General features: G+C 40.0%; 1 protein-coding gene across 2 annotated transcripts; it reads right to left on the minus strand.

Annotated features, from left to right (window-relative positions):
• Positions 1-704: 704 nt before the first annotated feature.
• abcc12 (ATP-binding cassette, sub-family C (CFTR/MRP), member 12) lies at positions 705-23,209 on the minus strand. 2 transcript variants are annotated; one of them, XM_073464476.1, is made up of 31 exons: positions 23,137-23,209; positions 20,638-20,694; positions 20,260-20,414; positions 20,005-20,151; positions 19,126-19,273; positions 17,368-17,604; positions 16,657-16,830; positions 15,540-15,687; positions 14,716-14,864; positions 14,474-14,581; positions 13,402-13,620; positions 13,238-13,309; positions 12,889-13,013; positions 12,028-12,100; positions 10,662-10,865; positions 10,163-10,297; positions 9,817-9,910; positions 9,227-9,277; positions 8,571-8,663; positions 8,356-8,459; positions 8,065-8,232; positions 7,689-7,915; positions 7,406-7,543; positions 7,040-7,229; positions 6,858-6,947; positions 6,419-6,608; positions 4,322-4,481; positions 4,154-4,232; positions 2,937-3,050; positions 1,355-1,519; positions 705-1,272 (listed from the first exon to the last, which is right to left on the minus strand). In XM_073464476.1, the coding sequence occupies exons 2-31, from the start codon at positions 20,686-20,688 to the stop codon at positions 1,180-1,182; spliced, it is 4,101 nt and encodes a 1,366-aa protein (XP_073320577.1). In that variant the 5' UTR covers positions 20,689-20,694; positions 23,137-23,209; the 3' UTR covers positions 705-1,179. The 2 variants fall into 2 exon arrangements, with proteins under 2 accessions (XP_073320577.1, XP_073320576.1); XM_073464475.1 differs by lacking the exon at positions 23,137-23,209 and adding an exon at positions 22,497-22,524.
• Between the last annotated feature and the right edge of the window lie 656 nt (positions 23,210-23,865).

Below are 23,865 nucleotides of genomic sequence, written 5' to 3' on the forward strand. Positions count from 1 at the left end.
CAGTGTGTGAATGTTAAACATTAGTTCATGTGTCACTCCTTTTTTATCACATACTCAGTTTGCGTCACTCTCTTAACCATACAGCTGTGATTCATATAAATCCATTCTGCTTCATTTCAGTTAAATACACTTGAAACTGAGCAATAAACAAAATTATAAGTCAGGTTATTTTTCAACTTCTTTCTAAGTTGAATTTCTATGCACCAAAAGTCAGGCTTGAGTGTGGAGCGCTCTTAACATGCTTATATAAAGGTGACTCATCCCCTTATACCTTGATGTATGCCTTAATGTATATTGTGTACTCCCGTCGTTTTTATTATGAATGGAAGGTGAGAGGATGCAGAGCGGAGAGATAAGGAGGGATTGAAAGAGCAGGCTGCGGACGAGCCCTCACGACTTAAACACAATAACCACAGCTAAACGGAACGTCATGCCTTAACAGGATTTCACAGCAGAAAACCCTTTTCTTCATAAGACACTGGCTGGATTTAATGCCCATACTGTATGTGTGAAATTCTATTTTAAAATGTAGCAACTGTAGCAGCAAAATTCCTCTATGAACTGATTCCTCCCACAAATTTACAGACCTTGAGTATTAGCCACAGTCACCCCTTCAACTTAAAGATTTCACTAGTTAGTAGTCAACTGTTAATATAAAATAGGCAGCCCTGTAGCCTGTAACAATAAGCAAACAGCACACAGTGTAAATGAAACGTAAAAATTTCCATAATTTATTACCATTCATGTTACGTGACATTAGTTATATTTTTCCATATGCATTTCTTTAACATGATAAAATATTATTTGAAAATGTATTGCATATGTAGTGCATAAGAAAACGACAGATCAGAACTTCACATGTAGTAATTGGTAAAGTGGCAGCAAACAAAGACATAGAAAATCAATAAATAATACTCTTTAAATACAGTTTACATGACCGATCATATCCACTCATATTCATGCCTATGAAAAACCTTAAGAGAGAACATTGTCCTCGTATTTGTTTCAGCAACTCATCACTCATTACCAACATTAAAAACTTTCCTGCAGTTATATTAACTTGATACAAGTAGTCCAGATTACAATATGTGGATATTGTTGAAGAAATGCTTGTGTAAAATGATTATCTTGTATTCTGTTACATCTATTACTGTGTGGTGGTGCTGTGGCGTTTACAGTTCAGGTGTTGACAGTGTTGGCAGCGGTCAGGAGTGAAGCGAACAAGGAGTCTGGTCTTTGCATCAGCACAGCTGGACTGTCTAACTCTGCCGCCTGTCGGAGAAAAAAAACTTACTGTAAGTCTGGGTTCAGGACACACAGATGTTCTTTTTGCATATTTGTATTTGTTTGTTACCTCTCCATTGTCCATGACCAGGATACGATCTGCGTACATCACAGTGTTGATACGATGTGCAATGGTGAGCATGGTGCAGTCGTGGAAGGCTTCTTTGATTGTGTTCTGTATCAGGGCGTCTGTCTCTGCATCGATGGATGCTGTCGCCTCATCCAAAAGAATGATCTGTGGGACAACAAACGGGACAGTTAGTATAGATAAGAGATTGGCTGGAAAAGCAGCCAAGTTGGCACCACAGACCCATTAAATTTCTACATTTCATATGTATCATTTCTACAATACTATCACATTATGTTCAGATTACATGTGAATGAGATGTCTCTCTCATCAGGAGGAAAGGATGGCGGTCACATGATACCGAGGCAAAATGGCAAAACGACCAGGACATACCCAGGTATTTTTAACAAGATGTTGGGACATTTTCAGCATGTTTGTGGTGACAGAACCAAGTAAGTCAAAACACGATATACCTACCCAAGTGGTTTTGGGTATAAACCTAACCAGACCAAGCATTACATAAAATTGAAATATGAAACATATAGACACATAAAGTTAAATCGTAAAGAAATGTAAAGTTGGGACGTAGAGTTTCAACATATTGGTGGTTTGTGGAAAGGTAAAATGAGGACATTGATGACAGAAGAGGTTTAACATGCTTCAGCTGCTTCACAAGGAGCTGAGAGTCTTTCAAACATCAACTTAAATTATCAACAGAATGTGAAGTTATAACAGATTTGACATTATGATATCTAATGTATTGTAGGGATATCTACTGAAGTCAGCATGCTAACCAGTTAGCCTCGTCCGACCCATTCCAAAGGTCCTGTGCTAGCAGTTTAAACACCAACACTCCCCTGGTGCTACAAGCTTCCAGTCTATACTGTACGGCTAACTGAGCTAGCTAGCTGACGGTAGCTACAGTTTGCAGCATAGTGATTGTTCTGACGATATGCATATTTGTTTAGAGTATAAATTTGAAAGGGTGCCAATTCTTACATATTGCACCTTTAAAGGAATAAAGTTTTGACACCATGCATCTACATCAGAACTCTGATGAAGATAAGATAAGATAAGATAAGATAAGATAAGATAAGATAAGATAAGATAAGATAATCCTTTATTGATCCCCAGAGGGGAAATTCAAGTGTTGCAGCAGCACAAAGAAAAACTAACAAGTAGGTAAGCGCATGTTGATGTTAGAAATTATAGTCCTTAAAGTTTGTTGACCATATTTCTGAAATGTTAAAATATATTCTGGGAACTGTGCTGGGAAAGGGGGGGAGTTAAGGTGGCATAGACTAGAGAGGGTTTGATATGCAGAACTGAACTGAACAAGACAACTTAAAATAGTGACGATATGAAGAAAAAGAAAGTAATCATTCTGGCTAAAGATATCGGCCATGGTGAGGTAATTAATGCAAAAGTGAATAAAAAGATCACAAGCTTGTTTGACTGGTGTTGCAACACATACATATGTATATATACAGTTTGTGGCAGCAGTAATCCACTGGCTGTTCAGCAGCAGCGAACGTGGAGAGCATTCAGATCAAAAGAAATCAGAGAGGTGGAAACATGTACAGACCTTGGAGTTGCGGAGTAGCGCTCTGGCCATACATATCAGCTGTCTTTCTCCTACCGAGAAGTTCTCTCCATTCTCCTGCACTGGTGCCTGTAGTTTCTCCTCTAGTCTGGAGATCTGAGAAAACAACAACAATATTCAAAAACAATACTTTTAGCTAAAAAACTAGATTTGTTTGAGTTTAAATTACTTTCTACAGCTATTCAGTTCTTGGGTTTATTTTGCTATTCATATTTTCCTTTTCATAAGTAGCTGTTTGATTACTAGAATTATGTTTAAATGTGGACAGCTCAACCCTTGTAGTTGCCTGTATTTTCTACAAGACGGCAGACATCCCTCCCTGTGTGACCAGGTAGCCCCAAATATTTAATTAATTAGTTTACCACCTCCCAATTCATTGGAATGGTGGCAATCACAGAGGAGAGAACAGCAGAGAGTTTAGAGAAATGCCAATGTTTCCAAAGACAAAAACAAAGGAGTTGCTACTAGAAATCCTGCTGTTAACACCCTTGATGAGCGGAATGAGGTACGTGAAGCACCCTAATTGACTTTACTGTGGGTACTATTGGGATGAGTTCTCAGTTGAGACTCTGTGTCGTGCTCATCAGGGTGTTAGAATTGCTTTTAGCACTTCTAATACCGAGACTGACAACAACAATGCAACACTACTATAGCCCCTTTCACATATGATCTGTGGACAATATCCAGAGAATCAGATCAGGATATTTTGCACATTGGCTTGTTCACACATGCTGGAAATACTCTGCATGGTTTGGGTGAGGGGTGGTGCCTGGGTAGAAGGGTTCTGACTGCTCTGTAATGATCACTGTTTTTGATATCATTACTACATGTTTTTGGATGCAATATCAGTGAAATAAGGGAAAGGAATATATACACAAGAAGAGAAGAGTATGAAACAGCTACACAATGCATGAAGATCCCACTGTAGAAAAAAAGCAGCAGCATTTTAGATCTGTGTGTAAAGATCTGTGCAGCTTGAACCAGCCATATGGAAGCACGAGAGGCAAAGTGGGGAAATATCCTCCAACAGAACTACTGCTGCAACTTCTAATGAGAGGCTCAGATAACATTACTATTCAAGATATGTATCATCAACAGTAACCTTTGCTTCTCGAAGCAATTAAAACTGTAAAACACATGACCACACACTTTAATGATACTGGTAATGCACTGTGCTCCACATTGTACTGCTAACATACTGAGTCCTTCATGTAGGTCTTTTCCAGCGCTGCCCAGATCTCCTCATCAGTGTAGTTATTGAAGGGGTCCAGGTTGTACCTACAGGCAAACGCACACACATTATCACAGTTGGTTGAGCCGTGAATAACCCAGTGTGTGTGTGTAGACATGAAGTTAGCTAAGGTTACCTGACGGTGCCGATAAATAAAACAGGATCCTGGGGGATGATGGACAATTTGCTGCGCAGATCCTGCAGACCAATCGACATGACATCCACTCCATCTATCAAGATGGTTCCTCCTGCTGGCTCCACCAACCTGAAGAGAGCCACGCCTAAAGAGGACTTACCTACACACACAAAGCATAGAGCACAGAGTTTAGCAGAGTATGAATAATAATCCTAATTGTCTACAGAAGGAGGCTTTCCCTCACAGTCGTATAGTCATGGTTTAACAAAATAACACAATGTAATTTCTAATATTTACACATTTAAATCACAGTAAGTCATTTCTGGTGCTAGGGGTTTCTCAATCAACAATGAAAACAAAAGAAGTAGTTTGATGACTTTGTGACGTAGCGTGGGATCATGGGAGTTGTTGTCTCCCTTGTAAAACAACAAACTTTTTCTGGATTGGTACACAGTGGGGGGCAGGATCCCTGCAGCAGTCACTGATGTACTCTGTACAGGATCAGTCCAGTCACGGATCTGTTTCACCTGTAATGATGTGCCATTCATGTGCTCCATAAGCATTACCACCTCTCCCTCATGTGGTGTGGTGATGGGTGTGGTTGGCAATGGGAGTCTGCTCAGTGCCTCTGTGTTCCAATGTTTGGATCCCTCCTTATACTTCAAGTTGTACTCATAAGTTGCCAAAATTGAAGCCCGTCACTGCATTCTGGCTGCCACCAGGTGTGGGATACCCTCACTCTCTCCCAAGAGGCTCAGAAGCGCTTTGTGGTCCGTCATGATGGTGCAGTGTGTCAAACAGATACTGATGGACTTTCTTGAGACCGAAAAATAATGGCTAACGCCTCCTTCTCGAGCTGGAAACAGCCCCACTCTGCTGATGACAGCGATTGTGACATGTAGCCGATTGGTCTGTCCTTGCCGTCTGGGTGGGATAAAACCACGCTGACACTGTTTGGCGATGCATCACAGGACAAGTAGAGGGGCTTCCCATCATCAGAGTGCACCAGCTGATGACTGAAGGCACATTTTTTGGCTGCCTCAAATGCCTGGCTCTGATGTTTTCCCACCATCCATTTGTAGCTTGGGTTCACCACCTCTGATGCCATGAAGACACTACCTGGGAGAGTCCTTGTAGTAGATTATCCCATTATCAAATGGTGCGCTGGAAAATGCCTCTTCATTCTTCATCCAATGGGAGATGCTGGTAGGCCTGAGACATGCCCAGTTGTTGTGAATTTCTTCAAGATTGTCATGCCTGCCCCAGTGTCTGTTTCAAACTCAATGTCATGTCCATTCACTGACGTGCTCTTTATATGGCTCCACTCTCTTCATCATCCAGCTTGTACAGCATGTGGGCATATTCCTCCTCTTTCTCATTGTCCTCCAGCCTGTGTGTTGCACCTCTTTTATATCCCCGGCTCTGTCTGGGCTGCCTGGCACTGTGGCATTTTCTGGCCAAGTGCCCCCTCTTGCGGCAGTTGTGGCAAACTGAATCTATGAATTGGCAATCAGCAAGAGCACTCAGGAAGATGGCTTGTTGTTGTTCTGTCTGTGATTTTTGTTAGCCACAAAGTCCAGACATTCACATGCTGCTGCTAGTCATCCGAATCTAGGTCAAACTCATTGATTTTTCCATATGTGGCCATTCTTTATCCTCGTCACCAATATAATAATGTCAAGCCTTCCCAAAATAATACACAGTCCAGGACATACGTTCAACTTGCAGTTTATTGCAACATCCAAACTCCCTGTACAGTCCTGCTAATTCTGCTTAATGTCTGCCTAAGGTACAGGACTGCACTGACCCAAGGACCCCACCCAGAACCCCTGTGGTGGTCCTCTGACTGCCTACTGAAAATAACATTCACATTTCAACAATATAGACTATTGGTTTAGCGCATATGTTTATTATGTAATAAGACATATTTGAATATCTCACTGCAAGTGTCGTTACCATATGTCAGAGTTCTGTGCGCGTTTAACATTCAACTCTATGATAATAAGTAATATTTTCTTCAATCAATCAGTCATTTTAATATGTCTAAATTAACTTGACATTTTCTTAAAATAAAATGCCTATTCACACTTAACTTACCAGAGCCTGTTCGTCCCACAATTCCCAGCTTCTCTCCAGCTCGAATGCTGAAATCGAGGCCGTTCAGAACGATGGGTGTGTTCTCCCTGTACCTCATCTTATAGTCCTGGAAGGTGATGGCTCCAGACTTTGGCCAGTGCTCTGGGATTTTGGCCTCCTTTATGTGTCTGGGGGCCTCAGACTTACAACCCTGTACACAATAAACAACAACTGTTTAGAGTGAGTGGATAGGAGGGGTGTCAGGTGATAGCTAATGCATGATGAAGAAGAGAACCTGCTAAAGCTATTTAAAAAGAGGCCAAAGACATTCTTTGGCCTCTTTTTAAATAGCTTTAGCAGGTTCTCTTCTTGAGTAGCTGAATGGACAGTGTCGATTGGTGGTTGCAGCCAAGCGACCTGTGTCATTATTTTTCTGAGGCAGAGAAGCTTAGAGTCTGACCGTGATGTATTCCTGCAGGCGCTCCACTGAGTTGAACCTCGCCTCCACCTCCGTCGACTGCCTCACCGTGTACTGAAGCAGGCCTGTCAACTGGATAACACATAAACACAGCCGGTAAACACGCATGCCGCAGCCGTTGCAATGTGTCTATTGTGTCTCGATCACCTGCTGTCCAAATTCACCTGTATGGTGTAGGACATGGCCAGGCCTTTCAAAGACGGACTGATGAGTTTATCATCACTGAGCACTACAAACAGAGCCACCATCAAGCTCATGGTCGCAGCCATGAAGTCCAGCCAGAAGGAGAGCCAACGTGTGCCCGAGTGAAACAGTAAATAGTGGTTGGAGTTGATGTCATTCAGTGTTTTAAACCTATAAGATGACAAAGCACAAGCCAGGTTTTGTGAAAAATACAGCCTTACTCCAAATATCAATCAATAAACAGTGTTTACAGTGCAGCCAATGATCAGAGACACTGCAGCATTACCTAATGCTTTTGTACTACATGAATGTCACAGAGAAGGAAAAGAAAAGAGCAAAACTCTCACACTTTTATGTGGCTATCTCTTGTGTTGTAGGCATGGATGGTGCTCAGGCCCTGCAGGGTAGATGTGGTGTGAGAGATGCAGGGAGAGCGACTGATGTTCTCCATCCTTTTCATATGACGGATGCTCCTCTGGAATATACTGCAAAGGAATCACAACTGATATTCAGTTTCCCTCTTTATTATATTGTTATATTCATGCAAAATGAATGTTAGTAAAATCGCTAAACATGAAATCAACAATACCAAATTATGAATTGGTACAATTGCTGCTGGTATCGACTCACAAGAGAATGAGGGTAAACAAAGCTCCTATAATAAGCACAGCCACCAGCATGGGGGGGAAGACAGCTGAGATGATGACAACGGTGAAGGTGATCAACAGAACAAACTGCAAGAAAGGGTCCATGTGGAGGGGAAGCACAGTGTCCACCTCCTCTTGATCTTTGGCAAAGCGGTTGAGAATGCGGCCGGTCGGCGTTGTGTCAAAGAAACTCATGGGACTGTCAATGATCTGTGGAAGAAAACAAAAGAGCTGTCATCATCAGGTGTGAAAGAATCATCCAAACACTAAACTGATGAAAACACAGGGTACCCAGGATTAAAACTGTAAAGTGTGAATGTTTGTTTAAAGGAGTCTTGCGGTTGGCTTTTCCTCCTTACATTTTTGAACATGGTGTCGTGGAATTTGCAGGCGGCATTCAAGGTGACCCCAGTGTAGAAGAAGCACTTGATGACGGCAAGTATGATCGTGATAATCACCACCACGCCATAAATGAGCTGGTAGAAGTGCAGGTTTTCGTTTTGTGAGACGTCGCCCTGGGTATCAGTCTTATTTGGTGAGCGGGAGAAAACAGAGAAGATTAATGAATTTTATACTATTGTGAATAGTATAAACCAGTAGGTACACAGAAGTGTGTGTGTGTGTGTGTGTGTGTGAGATATCGTCCTCACCCCATTACCCTGCCCCAGCCAGTAGCTGAGCCACCAGTTGCTGAAGGCTGTGGATCCAATCATGACGACGATGTTGAGGATGACGAGGAAGGTGATGAAGTAGCCTGCAGCAACAAAGTCACGGCAAACATCATCAACTGGACTGGCCATGTGTGAACTGTGTACTTTTGCATAGAATCATGCCAAGGCGTGTGCTTGTGTTTGTTGTATCAGACCTCCTGCTGCCTGGCAGTACCGCTGATAGACTCTCCAGGAGACAGCACCTTCTGTGGTGGACTCCTTACTGACCAGCTGATCACCGCCAGCAGCTGAAGAAGAAGAAAAGGATTAGAGTGAGGTTTTTTTTATAAATGATATAGGTGTAAATGTAGTTTTACTGAAGATCCAGTGACCCAGACACACTACATTTACAATAGTGTAAATGCAATGTAAAGAAAGTGTTTATACAGTGTGTTAGGGAGTAACTAGTTACATGTAATGAAATTACAAATTGGATGTCATTGTAATCTGCTAAAGTTAAAGAAAAAAATGTAATTAAATTAGTTATCAAAATGTTTGTGATTACATAGGTGTTACATCTGAAATATATATTTACCAGTAAAAAGCTTACGTACTGCAGAATTGACTAAATTCATATTAGGATGGCTCAGGAGGAGCTGGCTCTACGCCTAGACAGGCTCCATTCATTGGGCACTAGGCTATCAAATTTTGAACATTGTTTCTGATTGGTTCTCTAGTTTGAATTTGCACCACCTCTTGTCTGCTAATCAAATCAATGTGCACTGCTGGTGCAGGGTCTGCTTGAACTGACCCTGCACCAGCATCAGAATTACAATTTAATGTTGTGATGTCATGAGTTTTGTAGACTTACATTTTTGGTCAGCTGCCCTAACATCATCCATTTCATCTGACATGTCAAACACTGAAAGGAAGCACACACAGTGGGGGGAAATATAAATTACATGACTGAAATCAATCCTATCATCTCTACTGTGGCATAAAAATGCTGAAATATTACCATAATCATAGCATATTGACAGTAGGAGTTCGGCTTTGCTGTCCTTTCTGGCATGGTTTCACAAAGCTCTGTTGTCTTACATTATTGATATAATATAAAATATCTTTTATGACTCAGTCACCCTTTAATGACTAGCTGGACTGCTGACATTACCTTTAGCCTCCTCCCGGTTGTAGTAAATTGGCTCACATTGTACAGATGACACTTTACTCTGTATCTATGTCTGGGTATCTGCTTTTAGGGATCCATTTCCACTAGATACTACAGAGTGTACTACATGACTTGCTGCCGTGCCTTTCTACTAAACTCTATAAAGAACTCCAGCCTTATTTTCAATCATATTCACGCTCTGGAATGATGAACTGAGGCATTATAAATGATGCCATATAATGTACCTTGGATAATTACACTGACAAACATTTTTTTTTTACTGGTGACCATACCTGGGTTCACTATCCCTGTGTCTGTTTCATCTTCTAGCTCAACCTCCTTCAGCTGGGCAAAGTCTTGGGTTGACTCTTCCTCCTCTTTCTGAGTCTGTAAATGATAAGAATTTGGAAATAACTCATTTTATTACAGTATATGATATAACTGTTTCTTTTACAACTGGCATTAAGGGCACACTGTTCTTTGAATCACACACTTTGTTTTAATTGTTTCTGAGCTAGTAAAACAGTAGGTAACAGGTGAAAAGCTTTTACAGCTCGTAAAAAAGTAAGGTGAGACACATGGTAAAAAACGCAGAGTCACAGAACATCTGAGTTTTGTACTGTAGGTTTGTTTCTTTACTTTGGACTGTTCCGTCTGGTAGTTGCTGATGAGCTGAGCGTAGCGTCCGCTAGCGTTCATTAGGGCCTGATGGTCTCCGTTCTCCAGCACCTCGCCATCCTCCAAAACCAAGATGTCATCACAGAACTCCAGATACTGACAGACACACATGAGGACGGACAGCCATGTCAACAAAACCACCCCAGCACTGTGGCCAAAGGTTGAACCAACACAGTCTAAACAGCAGTCACATGTCCATAAACATTTTATGTCACTTTGCAGACACTCTTACTCATAGTGACTTGCAAAAACTGCTCATTTATGATTAAGATAAGATTAATAGCAGCAATCAGACACCACCTCCTGTTGCGTGATTTACTTTTAGTTTAGGGTTAACCACAATGTGATGGTATAGATCCTCTCATCTAATTTATTTTTAAATCTGTAACTATGATTGTTAAAACTTGTACGAGTTTGAAAAATGTATTGCCAAAGAATAAAACTGAGTCTATCTTCCCACCTGCAGCTGGTGTGTAACCAATATGATGGATTTTCCCTGGAGCTCCTTCTTAATGCATTCTTCAAAAATGTGTTTCCCCACGTGGGCGTCGACAGCAGATAGCGGATCGTCCAGGAGGAAGATGTCCTTATTGGAGTAGACAGCTCTGGCCAGGCTGATCCTCTGCTTCTGCCCACCGGACAGATTCAGTCCTCGCTCTCCAATCTGCCAACAAAACAACAGAAAGCTACTTAGAACACTGGCATCAGCGTCTGCATCTCAAAATCCACTTTTTAATTTTGCTAAATTGAGTTGATTTGGTTATGCCAAACTCTAACTTCTATTCAACTTGTAATTAATTAGTTTTGACTCAGACTGATAAAACATGATGTATTTTATGTAATACTTAATGTTTACAGGTACACAGTGACTTAGTAGAAGAAAAAACTAAATAATACAGACTAATGATCAGCCTGCAGGAGAAAGAAGTTCAGTAAAGCTTCTGAGTTATGGAGAGTTTTTGATTTTCACATAAATTGGTGAAACACGCGACTCCACAAAACCATGTCTTTATGTCAAACAAACTCAACGCAAGCTTTAATAAACTCATTCACTGTGTAATTAAATGATTAGTAGTATCACCACAGTTACTGAAGAATTACCTAAAATCTCTTTCTTCCAAAAGTCACGATGCCTAGATTATACTTGTATGGAATGGAAAGTAATTTCCGCCATTTGACGAAAAAATATCCTGTAAGTCCTTCTAATGAGAAACTTTATCATGACTTATAAGACTTAGTATCTCAGAATGATGACTTCATATCACAAAATAATGACTCTATCTAAAAGTAATGACACGGTATCGCAAATGGATGATTTAATATTGCAAAAATAATGACAAACTTTCTCAAACAATGACTGCTGACACTAAGTCTTTTTGTTCTCAAGTGATTATTTTTTGCCTTTTCATGGCTTTATTTGATAGGCCAGGCAAAGAGTGACAGGGAGAGAGAGAGAGAGATGCAGCAAAGGGCGCACACACTCATTATTCATTTATTCTATTAACTTTTTTAACAAAATAATTATTTTGAGATAAGTAAGTCATTATTTGATAAAGTCTCATTATTTTTGGCTACGTAATTACTTAGAGACAATTTTTTATTCTAAAAACTCACAGGATCCTTTTAATTTCATCACGCTGGCAGAGGTGGGTTTTCATATATCTGCAAAGAAATTAAGCTAGACACAACTAAGATGCCACAGACCACTGACAGGCTAGTGGTCCTTCTCATCAATGAATTTTTTCCACACTTCCACAGGGGGTTTCTGTCCACAGTGTTGGAAAAAGTTCCACTACACTTGTAAGAAATCATTGAAAAGCTCCTACCTCAGTTTGATCCCCAAATGGGAGGATTTTCAGGTCAGGTCTGAGGCTACACACATCCACAACTCTGTCGTATCTGTGGAGACGGACAAAAGATTTCAGATGTATCAATGTATTTAGCAGAGCCATTTTGTTGGCATGATTGGGTAATTTTATTCAGATATAACAGAAAAACAACAAAAATGGGGAATATAGGCAGTGTTTTATGACTATTAATATACAACACAAATATACTGTAATCATGAGCAGCAGTCACTATTGTTTGTAAATACTTAAACCATGTTTTATTGAAACCAATCCTTTAATCTAATTAGTGATTAAAAAGGTTGACTGCCTAGTTACAATGGCAACAATGCTTGAAATTGTTTGCTCAGACATACTGTTTCTGGGAATTTATGAGAAGTAATAATGAGAACAAACTACAGCCTCTTTCTTGTCTATTTCTGCAGCACCGCGGGAACTGCAGGGTCTAGTTATATGGCACATGGTTACAGCACAACTGTAGGCTTAACCACAGTCGTAAATATCGGCTGGATGCCTAACTCATCACAGGGTCAGCAGAATCACAGTGGCTTCTCAATATCTCTGACAACACGGAGAATCTTTCTGGAGCTAAGGGTTAACATTTCTGCTCTTGTTTGACAACCTTGCCAGAGGCAAACTCACAAAGATAAGAGACATTTTCTCCCAGTTAACATTTGTCACGGGAGATAACATTGACAAGATCTATTCAAACATTGTTTTAACAGCATCAAATAGAGTAACCTGTTAGTTAGGACAATAGAAATACCCTTGATCAGGGTAAGGTCACATTTATCTGCAGTTACTAATGACAATTATTCAATGGGTAAAGTGATCAATTACTTGGCCTGGTCAAAAGGTTCCCCCATTAGGATGTTTTCTTGAACAGTTCCGTGGAATATCCAGGCCTGCTGGGAAACGTAGGCAAATGTCCCATCAGCTGTGATGGAGCCCTGCAGGAGGTGCATCTGAAAAATGAGAACGAACAGACAACCATGAGAAGTGCTGTATGTTACATAAATAAATAGAGAGCATCAGTTTCACTTAGATTTGCATCACAGAGTGATGGACAATAAAATTAACAAGAAAAACTAGAAAAAAAAACAGCTAATAAAAATGCCAAATATTAGATCAGACTTGCAGAGATGGTAAAAGAGAATTAACAACAAAAAACGAGAAAGGAGGAGCCAACCTGCTCCAAAATGCTGGAAATCAGTGACGTCTTTCCACTCCCCACATTCCCACAGATACCAAGCAGGTTGCCCTTCAGGAAATAACACAAAGTGGATAAGTTTACCCTTAACACAAGCCAATAATATTTATAAACTGGATATTCTTATCAGTGGTAAATCACACCTTAGGCAGAGTGAAGGAGATGTTTCTCAGGGTTGGCAAAGCTTCACTTTTCTCATTCTCATAGATTTCATCCACTTTGTGTGCGTTCATCCCATTGGCTGAGCTGGGTGAGGAGTGTGGTTTGGTCCAGGACAGTGTTGCGTTTTTCATCACTATGGCCGAGTCACCACCTCCCCTCTGCGCCAGGTAGGGATCTGGATTCTGGATCAGCAATACTTTCTGAAACAGCCACATATCACATTTCTAAGATTTTTCATATTTTTCAATATTCCTCTGATTGCTACAAAAATGGATGCACAATGAAGTAAAAATGGCATTTTCCATCTTAAGAAGTTGCTTTTGAATACAAGTGCATTAAAGCATTAAAGCTAAGCTTGAATTAAAACTCAATACAAGCTGTTAATTAGGCTAGGGGTCTTCAATGTGTTACAGGCCAAGGATGGAGCAGGGACCCTCTAGTACATGAATAATGCCATGTGTAAAAAAGTCGGCAGCAGTTGTTGAATGGCTAATATTAGGTGCATTTCTGAGGTGGAGGGTATGCCAGAGTCTCTTAGGGATAATAAAACATTCAGCTTACCAATATGTTTCAATAATACGTTTGCTATGTCACATTATTGTTGACTATAGAGAATAAAAACTTTCAAAATATTATCAAACAATATTTTGGCAGGCCCCCAACAGGATCTATGAGGACTCCGTCGGGATCATAGACCCAGGAGCAAGGCTATGCTTACAATAATGATCAAATAAAAACTTTATGTGATTCTGTGGATTATAAGCTTTGGAGGGGAAAATCATATTCACTATCCATCAATGGAAGGTAAGATAACCCTGCAGCTTCTATTGTTGAATGACATAATCATCATGTAAGATCAGAGTAGTAATGCATAATATAATAATGTTAAAGGAGACATACTGTGCTCATTTTCAGGTTCATTATTTTGGGTGCTGCAGCACTATATTCCCCCCTCTGACTGTTTTGGCTCCTGTCTCTTTAAGGCCCCTGAAAAACTGAAAGGTATCATAGGTCTACTTCAATAACTGCTGAGCAGAGAAGAGAAGAGTTTACCCTCAGTCTTGTTATTGACACAGCAGCCTCAGCCAGGGACTTGACAGTCATTGGCATGAGAGCCAGGCAGAACCTCAAGGAGTTGAAGATGGCGATGGTGGTGAAGGCCTGGTGATAACAAAGAAGGATGATCAAACACTACCTCACACCATACAACACAGACAAGGCCATACTTCCTATTAACCACTTCAATCACACAGATGCCGTGTTGGTTCAGGTTGTTGTAGTGCTGTGGTACTCACATCAGACGTGTTGAGACTCAAGCCCAGCAGAGTGTGGACAATAAAGGTGAGAACTGTAGCGATAGTGGGGATGATGCTGGTGATGCTGGTGTTCATATTCTGGATGTAACTGACCAGCCGTAGTTGTTTTTTCTCATTTTTCCTTAAGCCTACAAGAGAGAGCACATGTTTTTTGCTGATTTCCATATTTGTCCACCAAGCACCTTCACTGTAGTAACTAGGGATAAGTTTCTGCTCAAAAACACCAAGAAGACCTTAAATACACCATGTAAATATTTAGAACTTTATGTTTTTCCTAACGGTGAAATGGAGAGGGAGAGTGGCGGGTTGGACCAACTCAGTTTCACTCAGGGTTCACCTTCACTGTGCAGTACGTTCAGTGCTCATAATGAAAGTTCCACCGTTCACTGGCACGATGCCTGACTGCAGCTCCGACTCCCACTCACTGAACTTAACACAGCTGAACTGCCAGTTAAACAAGTGAGAACTGATGTTCTCAAAGTTCACCGTTTCCGGCACACCAGAGCTCACCCCTTCATACTTGTTTTGAATGCATTTAGGGGGAACAGTCTGTAAGCGAGATGGCGTGGAAGGTAGAGAGTGTGAAAAACTAATTGAAACATATTGTTTCTGCGTTGCCAGTTTCCACCACCTCCATATTCCTGTACAGGTGCAAACATTTTCCCCTTCAACTTTTAAGGCTTCCAAGATTGTGTTTGTGTTTCAGAAAGGAGACGGTATAAATGATCGGCCTCATATGTGATGTCCAAAAATGAATTAAAAACTGCATGACAAAGTCAACACGCAGCAGCCTGGCTTCCTACCTGCAATCTTCTTCTCAAAGGAATCCTCCCAGGCGTACATCTTGATAAGTTTGATGCTGTTGAGAATCTCATTCACCGTGCGAACACGGCTATCTGTTATCAGCATGGCTTTCCATCTGAACTTGTTAATGAGCTTGGCTAGGAAAAACTGAAAGCAGACAAAACAATACCCTGTATGTAACATAAAAAGCATTAAATACCTTTCTACAAGTAGCATTTCAATATGTAGAAAGAATAAGGTGAGGCATCGATGATTGATAACTGCAAATTCTGTAGGTCGCATGTTTGATGATTCTGAATCCTGCACCATGTAAAGCTGAGTGAACCCAAGCCCTGCTCATAAATATAACAGAAGAGTTCATGAAGTGTACGATACTTAATGTCTGTTCAAGGTTCATAAGTGCAAGAAAATACCTTTTTTATTAGGTACTAAAACTAGAAACAAGCTGTTCACTCTTTGGGAATGTTCACAGAGAGTATGAGCTGGGCCTGTGGGAGTAGCAGAGGACTTTCTACTGTCAAAGGTTCACAAGTCAGAAAGATTGTGAAAGTATTAACAGGCCAAAGACACTAGAGACGAACTTCCTGGGGTTTTTACATGCTTTAACGCTCAAACAAGACATCATTTTTCTCATTTTCTGACCACTGCAGCAGCGCTGTGTTCCCCCTCTGTCTGAAACACTCTGTTTTTGCTCATGTCTCTTTAAGGGCCCTTTTTCTGAATACCCAGTTTGCTCTGAGCAAAGCATAACAGGTCTCCTTTAAAGGGCTGTACCATCTGTTGAGCATACACCACCTCTGTCCTTAGGCCCTATACTCTAGACCTACTGTACTGTACTGTGATATACTGTACTTGTTACCACAAGCTACAGTCATATGTCTAGCTTTAAATAGAATGTAATTAAAGAGGTCAGTATTAGGAATAAGAGTCAACAAAGACTGGTTGACTGGTATAACATGGTTAAATATAGTAAAGTAATCTGTAATAGTCAGGCATAATCCCAGATACCACACAAATCATGATCTATATTGGACCTTTATGAATAATTCTATGGATTTCTTGCTGAAATGCTGCTTATGAAAATAGGTGTGTTTGTGCAGATTGTTATGTACAGACCTGTACGGGGACAAAGATGATGTAGGTGATGACTCCGGTCAGTGCAGTGTAGCCCAGAACGAAGCAGGAGTAGACGATACACACAATGAAGAGGACTGGGGCGGAAATCAAAAAGCTCCCAAACAATACTGCCTCAAATAGCCTGTGGCCATCGTTGGTCAAGACATTAATCATCTGGACAGGAGAGAGGAAGAGAAAGAATGTTTATAATAATATAAAACAATAATACTACATTTACGTATGTAGAACCTTTCAAGAACAGATGTCACACAGTACCTCACAAAAGAAATAAAGAAAGCAATACAGATAAATAATAATAATAAGACTGTATAGTGCATATAGTCTTACTATTCTTGTTTGTTCTGTTTTACATTTGTATCTATAATTCAGTCACTGTTGTTCTTCTCCCTCTGCCTATGACTCTAAAGCTGTCTTAACACGTGAATTTCCCCACAATCATGGAAGGTCATAAACTAAGACATATTACAAATGACTCTTGTTTCTTGACATATTTGGTAAATAAAGGATCAATTAAAAATACTTATATTCTTTGGACTACATTCTACTGCCCACCAAGATATTGAACAAAGCGATTCTGTTGGATTATTCATAATATTATGATTCAAGACCATTCAGCAAAACTCTCTGGGAGAAATGCAGGTAACTGCAACAAATAAGCATTAACCCTGATGAATGTAAGACAGTGGTTACCTCTCCCATTGAAATGCCGCTGTGCACCCGCAAAGAGATCACTTTCTGATAGGCCATTGCAGAGAAGGCTCCCTTGAGTCTGACTGCAGTGCGCAGGTTCAGTGCCCACAGCAAAGATATGAAGAAGGCTTTACCAAACTCTGTGGAGAACAAAGCGAAGGCCAGTCCGACGCCGTGGGTCACTGTGGACTCCTCGGGGTTATCAGCATAGTTCAGGATCTGGTAGACCAGGACAGCCTGAAAGGAAAGAGCGTGAATGATTATACACTGCAATTCTCTTTTCAGGGCAGTGGTCTCAGGCTACAGTAGATTGTGGATAACCCACAGTTTTCTATGTTGCTTGCAAAACTTCTGTGACAATACCCATAAAGACTTCAAGATAAAGAGTTGCATTTCGTAGCTTGCTGTCAAAAAATCATGTCAGTGAATGTAGGAAACACTGCTTGGGTTTAAATAATTTTACATTTGACAAAAGTTATTTCATAGGTGACAATTCTTTTTCTAAATATATGAATAATGTGTTGTTCTTTATAACCATATCCTGCATATATCACAAGGCTTGTATCTCTAGTCTGTTTTATTATCTGTAAAACAAAAACAAACCTCCACTTAAATCATCATCAATTCCCCTCAGCAATGACGCATATAGAGAGCACAACTTGTATTACAACAGTGCTATAAAATGTCATACATTAACTAATACAGTGTACTCACGTACAATATGTTTTTTATGCGCTTGTACTTTTAGTTTTATGTTCAGAGGAAACTGTTCTTTGTCCTCTGCTACGTTGATCTTTGAACTGTAGTTATTTATTGGTTTAAGATTTTAGCGTAAAAAAATAAAGCTCACAAAATACACTGCCAGTGGTTTTTAAACATTTTTGGCTGGTGACACTTAAACAAAACAGCTGTGCCCAGTTGTGGCTCTTTCTCATGTTTCAGATGGCTATGAGTTATTAGCACGTCCATCAAATGGGACCTGTAAATGTGTCACATGGTTTTTATTTAAATTAATGTTTTAGGGTCAAATTATTATTAAAGGTGCACTATGTAGTTTTGGGGAAGACATTTTAATCAGAAGAGAAAAATCTTCATGGACTGATTTTTTTTTTGCCTAAACAGACTAAATAAACAAACTCTCTTTGTTTTCGTGACTGAATAAACTGGCGGACCCTGCCACCTTTCTAGCTTCAAACAGTGTCCTGGGGACCTTATTTTGCTCTGAGAACAGCTTGTTTATTCAGTTATGGAAAAGATATATATTTATGAGTTTGTATTATTACCTCATTAATATTGTAAAAATATAATATAAATGAAATGTATTTATTGAATTTCTTCTCCAAAACTACATGGCGCCCCTTTAAGTATTTCACAAAAAAGCTAAGATTTGAAGTCCAAACATGAACACATCAGCTCATCATCATCTCATGACCCCCACATTTATCTAGGTTGGGTTTGGGCCCCTTGGACTAAACTATTTAACGTTATGCAGTATAAAGTAGCATTAACGAATCAATATAACAATCAAATAATTAGAATATTGCAATCTTGGAGTCCCTTTTTCATCATAATGAATACTTGTTATCCTTAAGCTTTACACTTAAAAATATACTTAAAGTATAATCTGCTGGTAACACTTAACTAAAGTTTTAAAAGCCTCTCCCACCACATTTACCAGGAGCGTGATGGGACAAACTTTGGATCTGTAGGATAAAGGAAGCACTGGTGCTGTTTTTATCAAAATTCAGATCAACTTACCGGGCCCAGGAACACGCATATCATTGCGATGATACCAACCATGACGGACACAATCAGCCTGGTTCTTTGAAAGCGAAGGATCACTCGAGTCAAAGAGGCCTTCTCCAGGCCCACCTTCGCCACTTCTTCCTCCCAGAGTCTCTGCAGCCTGCACAGCACACACAATCAGAGTCAACACTTCCAGCCTTCTTATCTAATTGCTGAAGTAAAACAGGAAAAACTCACAATACACACACACACACACACACACACACACACACACACACACACACACACACACACACATTCTCTGTTTTCATAATTTTCCTAACATTGTCCTTTAGCAGATATGAATTTCAGCAACTAGGCCTGTCATTAGGCAAGGCAAGGCAAGGCAAGGCAAGTTTATTTATATAGCACAATTCAGACACAAGGCAACTCAAAGTGCTTTACAGGCGCATAAAAATTACATTAAAAGCATTTAAAATACATTAAAACAAAACATTAAAACAAGTTAAGAAATCTTTCCTACGCCAGCTTCCTGGTTTTTGCTGGATTTACCTCCCATTGTTCTACTTGTCACTCGTCCCAGTGCACTTTATATTTATCCTTAAGACCCGGTCGTCACCGTGAATTCAGTTTGTTTACGCTACAAATTCTGAAAAAAAGCAGCCAACCAGCGGTGATAACCTTAAGAGACCCCTTGTCTCCACTTGGTTCCACTCGGCCCTGAGTTGGCCCCCAATCCAGCGGTAAAACACCTTAATAGGAAAAAACACCTTTTCTTCCTATTAGCTCCGGCGTTCCCAGAACCTGGTATTACTCTGCCCTGAATTGGTCCGATTAGTGAAATGTTCTGCACTGTCACATGATGGGAGAGAAATGTGGAGAGTGACCGACCTTTTTCCACTGGTGTCGGCTCTATCCAAAGCAGACAGGTTGAGGGAGCTCGTGTCCAGCCTATTCCTGAACATGGCCCACATCATCGGGGTCATCCAGGCAAAAGTTGTAAATGACAAGAACCCTGCATTGTCCACAGGGTGGGACCTAGACAGGGAAACATCATAAGCTCTCAGATGGGTAAAATATGTCACAACTACTGGTCAAGTACAATATTTGTCTATAAACATGCTGTGTGTCGTTAGTGTCACTGACTGTGATGAGGGGAAGCGGATGGGTTTGAGTGTCTGAAGGCTCTGGTGGTATTTTCTGAATGTGGAAGATTTGCTTGTTCTCGGGTCATCCAAATCCAAATTAGTATCTTCTGTCTTGGAGGCCTCAGATCCAGTTCTCCATCTGAAACCATGTTCCTGCAGGGTCATAGATACAAAGAGAGAGAGCGGAAGAATCAGGCAGAGAGGCAGAGAGAGTGTCTTTCTTCAATATTCCAGCTTCAGAGTCTCTAAAAGTGGATCAAACACATTCACAAGAACAACACAGGATGTTGGAGAAACAATAGGAGAGGAAAAGATGTCTGCAACATGTGAAGAGGTCAGAACTTTCAGTGGAAACTGCTGTTTGTTGAAGACTTACAAAAGAGACTGCTTGTGTGGTGTCCCTCTCCAAAGAATAGTCGGTCTTCATATTGTCCTGCGAGCATACGAAGGCACAATTTCATCAGCTTAGAAGAAACATTGCTTTAGCCTTATTTGCCAGACACCGCCTCTGGCTGGAGGCTGCGGTCATGTCTCATTCTGCTGTGTAGCGTGTGACATTTCTATTATTAGATCTTTAAGGCTGGTTTTATAACACAATCTGCATTCAGCATATGAGCATTTGGGTGTGTCACATGTATTACGTTATAACAAATTGCAAAGCATTACGAATGTGATTTAAAAAACGTGCATGAAAGGTTTTAAACTTTTACAAAGAACACGATGCTATCAAAAAGCAAGCATGCATCGTCTTCAAGCAAACTAAAGTTGCTTAAGTAACAAATACATTTCTTTAAAATTAAAAGAATTATTGTTTTTCTGTCCCATGGAGGCAAAAATTGATATATTGGGAAGAAGGTTTTTTGCCCGTATGCTGTGAGGCTCACACAGAGGGGGGACACCAATACCAAACTGTGAGAGTGTGTCAGTAAAGAGTGAGAGTGTTTACACTGGGTTAGCAAGATTTCTGAGTTCTTCCATGCCTCTAAATCACTTAAGAAAATACAGTTTCAGTGAATTAAAGAGCAGCACTCTTCCTCAAATCAGCCTGTAGCCTCTGCTGACTCAGAGCTCTTACTGTAAAGTCAAATTAAGTCCACATTCCTGAAGATGAGTCGATGTGACCTTTGTTACTGAACAGCAAAATTCATAAGAAGAGCTATAAAGGCAATACTTGCAAAGTGGATGGAGTAATTCTGATCAGATGTGGTACCTGTTTGTTACATAATATATAATGATGATAGGTGTATGAATAATAGATGTATAGTAAATATATAAGAAAGACTTATATTATGTTTCCTCCAACAAGATAACCAACAGCTAAACCAACAAACAGTTCAACCAACAGGGACATGCAGGGCGACAATGATGCAGCTCTTTTGTCACAATTCCCGAGGTGAGAGTCTAAATTCATGTCAGCAAACATGATCACTTGAAGCTAATAAAATACAAATAAAAATGACTTTCTAAGTTTCCTCTTTTGATATTGTGATACTTTACATCTCAAAACACTGAATATATAGACAAAAAATGGTGACCAGCACTATATACTCAAAACCCACCTCTTCAAACTCGCTTTTCATCTGCACCTGTAGCTGTTTGCTGTACTCAACCTGTTCTCCCAAAAAACCTACACAGATCCATATCCTCATACACTGTTCTTTTTACTACATATTTCTCCTCTATCGCACTATGCACTTGAGTTTATGCACCATGCACTTGATTTTATGTATTCTTGTATGTATTCTATTCTTGTAAAGTGTCTTTGAGAGTTTTTAAAAGCGCTGTACAAATAAAATGTATTATTATTATTATTATTATTATTATATTCGAAACATATAATATCAAAATAGGCTTCCCACAGCTGTAAAGGAGTAGCATAGAATCACAGCTATTATTCTATTATTCAATTAAGTCAAATTAGACCTCTCAAAATTGCATGATGGACCTCAAAAAACAATTAAACAATAGGTAAGATAAGTGAATAAAAATACATTTAAGCAAACCAGGTTAAAATAAGATGAAACCAAAATAAACTGAACCTACAGCAGGTATAAAATCTTTAAAAAAGTGACACAACAGAAACCTGAATTGATGTAACTTAACTAAAACACATCTTTAAAAAAAAGAGAAAAAACAGGATCACAATAACAAACTAGACACCCAACACTGAATCAAAATCAATTTAAACTGAACTGAGTAAAATTCTCACTGAAAGGTAGCAGAATGCAACAATACCTCTGTGTGGAGGACAAGGAAGCCACGCTGCAGCTCGTCAATATTGAATCTGCAGGGGACACTGGAGCAGCATTTTACCCTGCCTTACTCAATTTCAAAGAGATCAAAGGTTGGCCTGTTCAGAGGTAACACTTATGTAAGCCTAAGTGATAAAATCTGTGAAGGGGGAAACAACGTTCATTCAAACTTGTGAATAATTAAACAAATGAAAGTGTGCAAAAGTTCCACATGGTTTCATTTTGAGGAGACTCACCTTATTTTTACTCAATATGAGCTAATTTAGACTTTTTATTTAATTATTCTTTTTACTTATACTTATTAACAAATGAATTGAATTATGAGTTATGTGTGATGTTCACCAGAATATTAGGTTAATAATCTACTTAAGAAGTAGAGGACGGGACGCAGATATTCTGATGAATCTCATCAACATGAAGTCCACATTGCAGCCTCACTGGTTCAGTGGTTAGATTGTGTTTTTCTGTGTAGTTATACCTCCTCAGCAGAACAACTTGAGGGAGGTCTGGGATGGCATGAAAACCATCACAGGCTGCAAGTGAAGGGCAGCAACACAACACAACACACAATCCAACCCCTCCAACTGAGAGACAAGTTGACAGAGATGAGGGTGGATGCACACCTGGTGAGATGGTGAGATGTCAAGCTGAAGGGCACCTTCACCAGGCAGAGGAGCTCAGTGGATGACTGCTGTCCTAGTCCTGCTCCACTGACAGACTTAGAAACTCTTTCGTTCACAGGTTCAGAGAGTCTGCTTATATACACTGCTTATATACACTCTGGGCAGCCAGAGTCCACACAGGCTGTCCCAATGAACAGGTACCACTGCCTTCCCTGCAAATAGGTAAGTAATTTACAACATTCATTACATCCACATATTTCATCTTATATACTTTCAGCTCAACTGCGACTCAGCTGACATTACCAAAGAACGACAACTTAACCCGGTTTATCAGAAATAATTAACTTAACTAACACCATACCACCCCCCTGGACTTGGTTTCTCCCGCTGACATAATCAATGCCGGTATAAAACGAGGAAGAGGTGAATGTAAACATTTTTCCCCCTTGTAGCCCCTGGAACACATGGCAGGTATGGTAAATACAAAACAAGATTAAATTATATTATGCACTGAACAAATAAACTTAATTAAACTTAACAAGACTTGCATGTGTTATTTAACCCAAAATGATGTGATAGTTACCAAAATAAAATACAGAACATAGGCCTAGGATTTTTACGTCTGCAAATTAAATGGTGGAAATATGGTTAAACAAAACAACAAGCATTGTAAATTACTTAGTTAATAATGGAACTGGGACAAATAGGGGAAGAACTGACCCACTTTGT

Source organism: Pagrus major, chromosome 4, assembly GCF_040436345.1.
Source record: "Pagrus major chromosome 4, Pma_NU_1.0".
In the NCBI taxonomy this organism is placed as follows: domain Eukaryota; kingdom Metazoa; phylum Chordata; class Actinopteri; order Spariformes; family Sparidae; genus Pagrus; species Pagrus major.

Excerpts from the sequence above, each read along its gene's own strand:
- abcc12 (XM_073464476.1), bottom strand. The coding sequence starts at position 20,688 with ATGAAGACCGACTATTCTTTGGAGAGGGACACCACACAAGCAGTCTCT. Across the intron at positions 8,233-8,355 it reads GGCTGGGGCAGGGTAATGGG|ACTGATACCCAGGGCGACGT; the intron begins GTGAGGACGATA and ends TCACCAAATAAG. Across the intron at positions 7,230-7,405 it reads AGAGATAGCCACATAAAAGT|GTTTAAAACACTGAATGACA; the intron begins GTGAGAGTTTTG and ends GTCATCTTATAG.